The 8,054-nt window shown below is 38.5% G+C and overlaps 1 protein-coding gene across 1 annotated transcript in view; it reads left to right on the forward strand.

The window, feature by feature from the left end:
• Positions 1 to 5,677, forward strand: part of LOC123786882 (zinc finger protein 280B) — a 21,263-nt gene extending 15,586 nt beyond the window's left edge. Inside the window, 1 exon segment of the mRNA XM_045789217.2 lies at positions 1,487 to 5,677. Coding sequence (XP_045645173.2) covers positions 1,557 to 3,209 — 1,653 coding nt within the window. The 5' untranslated portion in view covers positions 1,487 to 1,556 and the 3' untranslated portion in view covers positions 3,210 to 5,677.
• Positions 5,678 to 8,054: the final 2,377 nt, after the last annotated feature.

Genomic DNA, 8,054 nt, shown 5'->3' on the forward strand with positions numbered 1-8,054 from the left:
AAGCATAGAAAATGCGGAATTAATGGACTACATCTGTTCTACAAATAAAGATTGTTAATGAAAGTCACTATTAATTCATTTAACAAATTCTTTATTTGAGCTCCCTCCCATATTGTGCCAGGCACTGTTCTTTGTGGTTGGGATACAGAAGTCAACAAAAGATAATATCTGTCCTTTGGAGTTTACATTTTACTGGATGTACAGTAGAAAAGAATCAAGATTATAGATAAAGTTTATAATGTGTTAGGTGGTGATAAGGACTTGAAGGTGAGGGGAAGGGAAGAGAGACTGGGAATATGAATTGCAGTTGGTTGGAGTATTTGAGAACCTCTTTGAGAAGACTTGCAATAGAAGTCTGAAGATGGTGAGGATTCAGTCATGCAGGTATCTGGATGATGAGCATTCATATTAGGACAGCAAATACAGGGCCCTAAGCAAGGTAAAGTGTTTAAGGTGTTCAAGAAATAACAAGGCAGTTAGTGTGGTTAGAGTGAGGTGGATAGGGGAGAGTAGTGGGACATAATGCAGGGCAGTACGTAGGCCTGGAAGCATGGTCTTGCAGGCATTGGCGATATTAGAGCACTTGGCCTTTTACTGAGTGAACTAGAAAGCCGTTGGAGGGTTTTGAGCTGAGCAATGATATAATCTGATTTGACAGTATTACTTTGCCTGCCATGTGGAAAAGAGACTGAGGTGGGCTGAAGGAGGAAGTTCTGTTGGATTTAAGTTCAGCAGGGAAGTCAGGATTAGAGGGAGAATTTTAGGAGACATCAGTGAATGGACTATAATTAAGGCCTTGAGTTGGGATGAGATTATCAAGAGAGTTTGTTCCCAATTTGCTAGGCACATGCTAAGCACTTGACATTGAATTATGCTGTTTGTTGACAATGAGTAGGTACTCCTACTCTGTTCTATGAATTTGGCACTTTATGAAATTAGTGTGTATGAATCAATTGAGATATGTACATTTACTCTAACATTTTCTTTAATTCAGCTACAAAATAAGGTACCATTGGATTGTTGGTGCTTTTTAAAAAAGAGCTGTTACCTTAAGTGTAAGAAATAAGAACTTTTGCCTTTAAGATAAAACGCATTTAAAAGGTTTGAACTTGCCAAAGAAGATGCAGCTGGTTTGTGGCTGACTTACAATTCCAGCTTAATCTTCTCTGACTCCAGAGCCCATGTGTCTAAACACTGCACAGTGGTGCATACCCTTTACGTGTGATTTCACCTAGTGATTAGTTATTAGTTTTTTCCTCTTTTTTTTTAATAGAAGAAATCATAATCAGCTTAAAGCAAAGCTACGATTATAGAGTTGCATAGACAGAATAATTGTAGGCTTTAAGCTGTCATTTATCCTCTGTGAGTTTTAGTGTCCTTATCTTATAAAATAAGGGTGTTTATAACTACCTTAGAGTTTTGGAGAGAATTAAGTAAGATAATGCATTTTTCTGTACTTACTGATGTATAGTGTGTTTGTACTTAGGTGGCAGTTTATATAAAGAAAGCACTGGGACTGGCCACACCTTCAAGAATAAAAAAAAAGAAATTAAAAAATGGAACAGCCATGTATGTTATGTGAAGAAGAACAAGAACCAGAGCCAGAGCCAGAACCAGAACCACAGCAGAACGTAGAATAAACCAAAAAAGTAGATGATGAAGACGCTGAGCTGATCTTTGTTGGGGTGGAGCATGTAAGTGACGACGCTGAGCTGATCTTTGTTGGGGTGACTTCCAATTCAAAACCAGTTGTTTCAAACATTTTGAACAGAGTCACCCCAGGTTCATGTTCAAGGAGAAAAAAGTACGGTCATCTCAGAAAAGGTACTGCTCACAAATTGCAACCTATAAGTCATGTGACCCCTATATCAGAAGCAGTGACTGCCTTGCCAGTTTCTGAATCTGAATCAAGATCAACAGATAGTCCCATTATTATTGAGCCCTTGTGTAAACCTGATTATAAAAATAATTCACCACAAGTCGTGCCTAATAGCTCTTCAGAGTTATGTTCTCCTTTGATTACATTCACAAGTTCATTGCAGCATCCAGCAGGAGCAGCACTTTCTGGAGGAGGTATGAATAAAAGTACTTGCATATCAAAGCAACTTTCCACTGCTGAAGTAAATGACATAAATCCCAAAAGACCTAAACTCAGTGATGGAATCATAGGGGGACATGCTTCAGCTTTGTCCCCTTCAGGTATCTTTCATACAATGACTTCGCAGCAAAGCACACTCTCAAACAGTGTTCATACCTCATTAAGCCATGTTCAGAATGGAGCACCTTTTCCAACAGCTTTGCCAAAGGACAGTGTCCATTTCAAGCCTATAAATCCTGTTAAGGAAAACAGACTAGCAAAAACAGACTTTTTGAGTCTAGCAAGTCAAAACCAGATTGTTGATCCCAAGAAAGGAAGTCTGGTCATATTACTTCGTGACTTTTATTATGGGCAACATAAAGGAGATGGTCAGCCAGAACAGAAGACTCACACAACCTTTAAATGCCTCAGCTGCTTGAAAGTTCTAAAAAATGTCAAGTTTATGAATCATATGAAGCACCATTTGGAACTTGAGAAACAGAGGGGTGACAGCTGGGAAAGCCACACCACCTGCCAGCACTGCCACCGGCAGTTTCCCACTCCCTTCCAGCTGCAGTGTCACATTGAAAGTGTACACACTATCCAGGAGCCTTCTACTGTCTGTAAAATTTGCGAATTGTCATTCAAAACAGACCAGGTCCTCTTGCAGCACATGAAGGACAATCATAAGCCTGGCGAGATGCCCTACGTGTGCCAGGTTTGCAATTACAGATCGTCAGCCTTTGCTGATGTGGAAGCACATTTCAGAAAATGCCATGAAAACACTAAGAATTTGCTCTGTCCATTTTGTCTCAAAATTTTCAAAACTGCAACGCCATACATGTGTCATTATAGGGGACACTGGGAAAAGAGTGTTCATCAGTGTTCGAAATGCCGGCTACAGTTTTTAACTTTCAAGGAGAAAATGGAGCACAAGACCCAGTGTCATCAAATGTTTAAGAAACCTAAGCAGCTAGAGGGATTGCCCCCTGAAACAAAGGTAGTTATTCAAGTGTCACTGGGACCTCTTCAACCAGGATCAGTGGAAGTAGCATCCATTACTGTGAACACGTCTGATTCTGAACCATCACCCTCCAGGTCTAAAAGTAGAATTTCAAAAAAACCTCGTTAATTCTAGTTTCAGTAAATCTAAAACAGGTATTTCAATCAAAGTCAAAAATCCCATAAAAATTTTAAAAAAATACAAACCATACATTATTCATCAGCATCAAAAATAGTGAAACTGAGTCATTTATGAGTTTCTTTTTAAATTCATGAAATACAGTATTGTCTGATCTGAATTTTGAGATATTATTTAAGAATTTGTTACCTGGTTTTCATGTACTGTGTCTGGCTTAACACATAAAAGATGTTTTGTGTATGTATGTGTGTGAGAGAAAAAAGTGGAAACCTATTTATTATTTTGATATTTCATGTTACTTGTAAGTTTGAAAGCTCTCATTTCTGTATATAGAATCTATAGGGTTTTTTTAAGTACTTAATTTTAACTTCAACCTTTTCCATGCCCTGAAGATTTCAATATTAACTCTAGTCAGACTTGAATGGCTTTGTTTTATCATGGTTCCATTTGCTGCTGAGTGCCCAGAAGTGTCTGTCTTGTGTTAGTCTGAATCAATCTGACTCTGAAAGCCTGAGTATGGAGAAGTTGAGGGACGAGGTGTGGCATGAATGGGAACCAGGAACTGGGAGGTTAGTCAGTGGAGAGCAGTGGCTTCTTATTCTGGTTGAGGGCACGCACACACACACACACACACACACACACATTCACTCTAGTTTTGGAGCCAAGGAAGATAGAACACTGTCTCAGAGTGTCTTTTCCTAGCACAAGAACATCCAAGGAAGCAAAACCATTAAAATAAAATGCTTGGCATTTTGGCAAGGGACCCCTGCAGACATGAAAAAATTACTGTATCGTTGGTTTCAGATGGAAAAGCAGGGGTAATGAATAGAATGGGGTCTGGTGCCACTGGACCTCCTGTTGAGTGATCCAAAGGAACTCCATTTGTTCCCTTCCCTCTTCCTTCTGGCTGGCCTTTGGTCAGGACGAATTAGCCTTATACGCCTCTTAGTCACAGCAGTAAAGCAAGTAAAATTTCTCAAGGGAAAGAAGCCCTGACGTCCATAGTTTGAACTACACTGGACCCGTAGTCTGAACTGAAAAGGGCCCAACAAATGGTATCTATCCAGTTCAAGGACTAGGCTAAATTTAGTTCTTGTACTATTAAGCTGGAATGGGGTTGTCCAAGAATAGTAGGTAGTGGATAAAAGCAGCCCATGGTGACTGAGTAAAATTAAACCCATTATAGGGCTTTTCCTTATATTTTTCTGTGTACGTGGATCTTAGCCCAGTTGAACATGTGAAATTTGCAATTTTGTTTCTTGCCTTAGACATGAATGTATTACAGTTAACAGTTATTCTGTGTTGTGTGTATAGTTTCCCTTATCAAACTAGTTGAGGTTAAAGTTGTGCTGGACACACTCCGATGTGTAAGAAATGTCCCATTTATTTCATTAGGTATTAGGTCTTAGAGTTATTGTCCTTCACCTAATCTATTCAGCTGTCTAATCCTTGACTATACTGTGAGGGGAATATTTTCCCCTTGCCATTTCCAAGGACTCTGACATAACTGGAGTGCTCTCTGAATATTGGTTCCTGAACATCATCCTTGGCTGTTTCTGTGGGTTCCCAGGATTGAGTCTCCTGGATATTTTCTAGTGCCATCCCTTCTTTCTCCGCCTTGACTCAAGTACCTATAAGCCTGTGCATGACTTAAGGAACCTAGGATGCTGTCCATAGACCTGAGCAAGGAGAAGTGTCTCCTATTTTCCCTTGCTTTCTCCTCTTCTTTAACGGTACCTTATCTCTCCCCACTTTTTTCTTCCCTCCTCAATCTTGTTAAAGTCCCTAAGCTTTCACAGAAAGCTGGGAAGTGCTAGTCCTCAGGGGCTTAGCATCCCTTCTAGAATGGGGAAGGAGGACAGATAACAAGGTAGTTGCAAGTTTGTCTATGTTTTAAAGAATTTCCTGAGTATAGATTCTGTTGTATTTATTTGCTCAATGCTTGATTGATTTGCACTTTGAACATTTTACTAGGCCTTTTTATTAGTTTGCTTTGGCCAAGGCACTTTGTTGATATTTTAGCCTGAACCTATTTCTTCAGGTGGAGAGAGAGAGCGAGAGAGTGTGTGTGTGAGTGAATGAATATGTATGTATGTGTGTGTATGTGCACACTTGTTTTAGTCTCAGGTGGAAACTTGTGTATAAATAGATATGCAGACTTTTGCATACTTATCTCCCTTGTTCTGTTCTTATAACAAATTCTGTTTTGAAAACAGTAAAAATATGAAATATTTTAGTTCTGGTTTTTTTTTGTGGTTGCTTGGTATTACCAACACTGTTAACTGTTGTTTGCTCTTTAACTAAAATATGACCCTAAGGAGTACAAATTGTTATTTATTGCCAACTACAGGTTCTGGTGATAACGGCCCCTGTCTACCTCCTCTCGCTTTTCCATCCTCCGCCATGCTACTCAACCATTTTCCCCACTGGTGCACTAATTTGACACACTGGCCTTGCTTTTCTTTAAGCAAATCACATTTCTTCCTGTTCCAAAGACTTTGCAACTGCTCTGCTCTTAGAATGCTTTCCTCCTGGGCCTGCATGGCTGGCTACCTCACTTAATTGTGTGGACACTTCCTTTAGCTTACTGAGCTTCACCAGTGTTCGGAAGATACTGACAACGAAATCTCTGTCCACCTTCTTACTCCTCCCCCTTTTAAAGGCACTTTAAGCCTCCTCACTCCCTTTTTCCTCTCCAATCTGGTTAAATTTCCTAGGTTTTCACGGAAAGCTGGGAAAAGATAATCATCAAAAGCTTTGCTTCTCTTAGAATTGAGCTACCTTGAGTCAATTTCTGTGCCTGTAACCAAAAGAAACTGAATATAGTGAGTTCAGTTCTTTCGGGAGCTTTCTCTGTTTTTCTATTGATACCTCTATATTTTTTTAAGGCAATGTCACTTTGTTTTGTTTACAAATATATTGAATATCTGTCAAGATTACTATTTTGTTATTGCCCTTTGTGAATTTCCATGTCTATTTTGCTTGTTCTTTCAGATGAAATTTATTATTTTGTTAATGTTGCCAAAAATTGTAAGTAAAATAGCAATTGTAGTAATAAATTTTTTTTGAAAAAAGAAGAAGTTTTCGTTTTATTATCTTTTCACCAGTAAAGTTGAAGTTAATTTTTATTTGGTACCACTATGGAGACTGCCATCCTGCCAGTTGTGTTTATTTTTAATCATATTGCATTGGCCAGAACTTCAAAACAGTGCGATAGATGTAAGTGAGGTTTTCTGCTCTTGGTTTTAGTGAGAAATGCTTTACCATTAAAGGTAATGAATTCCTGCCTTTAGAATTTTTAAAGAAAATTGCTTAGTTTTATTGGCTAATTTACAATGTCTATTGAGACAGTCATTTACATTTTCTTTACTATCCTAAGTTATGCTCAGCCTGATTCACAACTTTTCTATTAGAAACCTTCCTCTCCTTTTTTTTTTTTTTTAACATTTTATTTATTAGAGAGAGTGAGCAGGAGAGAGAGAGCCCAAGTGGTGAGGGGAGAGGCAGAGGGACAAGCAGACTCCTCATTGAGCAGGGAGCCAGACGCAGGGCTTGATTCCAGGACCCTGAGATTATGACCTGAGCCAAAGGCAGATGCTTAACCAACTGAGCCACCCAGGGGTCCTGAAACCTTTCCTCTCCTGAAGTAATATTTCCACTTAGGGTTGAATATTATCTTCTACTCAGAATCTCATTCCTTTTCTCTTTCTCATTTTGAAATATATTTCCTTTCCCTTCATTAAATTTGCCAATTTTATCAGTTTCTGATTTCCTTTTCCCCAGGAGCAACCCTTGGTTTATTATCTCAACTAATTTTGTTTTCTCTATTTTTGTGTTGATTCATTATATACCTCTACTTTCTTTAGGATTTTTTTTAATAAAGACCTTTTATTTTAAAAGCTTCATTTTTTAAAAAGATTTTATGTATTTATTTGACAGAGATAGAGACAGCCAGCGAGAGAGGGAACACAAGCAGGGGGAGTGGGAGAGGAAGAAGCAGGCTCATAGCAGAGGAGCCTGATGTGGGGCTCGATCCCACAATGCCGGGATCACGCCCTGAGCCAAAGGCAGACGCTTAACCGCTGTGCCACCCAGGTGCCCCTAAAAGCTTCATTTTTTTTCTTTAATAGAAGATTTAAACTTTGCCTACCTTTGTTTATAGCTTTGTATCCCAAATATTTTGATGGCATATTTTCATTTTTATTAAAGTTTTCATTCTACATATTTTTTTGAGTAAGTTAATCCCAAAGGTATGCAGGCTGAATGTTTTAGACTGAATTTACAGTTTACTGTGAATTAAATTTTCCTTGGAGCTTTGAGTGTGGGTATACACTAAATGTCTTTATATACACACATCCTTTTTAAATTACTACATGGTTTATTAAAAAATATTTCTGTTTGATTAAAATATGAACTTCTAATTCTAGAAATCTGTCCCCCCCCAAATGAATATAGTATAAAAGGTGAAAGTATAAAAATACTCATTTGGAAGAAATTCCTAATAACAAAACTTGGAAATGTTAAAGAAAAATTATTCCTGACATCTAGGGTGTAGAATAAGGAATTTGATCTGATATTAAGGGTGGTCAGATATCAATGGTGGGGAGTTTTCCCTAAATTAACCTAGCAGGATTCTTGCTAAAATGGGACTAAAGGCAGAGCCCAAGGTGGGAGTATATTGTCTATTGCTTTATAACAAATTACCACAAAACTAAGAGCTTTAAAAAAAATATTTCCCACTGTTTCTGAGAGTTGGGAATCCAGGAGCAACTTAGTTGGGTTGTTGTGGCTCAGAGCTCATGAAGGCCTGAGTGAGCCTGGAGGATTTGCTTCCAA

Source organism: Ursus americanus, chromosome 30, assembly GCF_024610735.1.
Source record: "Ursus americanus isolate L20-20 chromosome 30, mUrsAme1.1.p, whole genome shotgun sequence".
Taxonomy (NCBI): Eukaryota; Metazoa; Chordata; class Mammalia; order Carnivora; family Ursidae; genus Ursus; species Ursus americanus.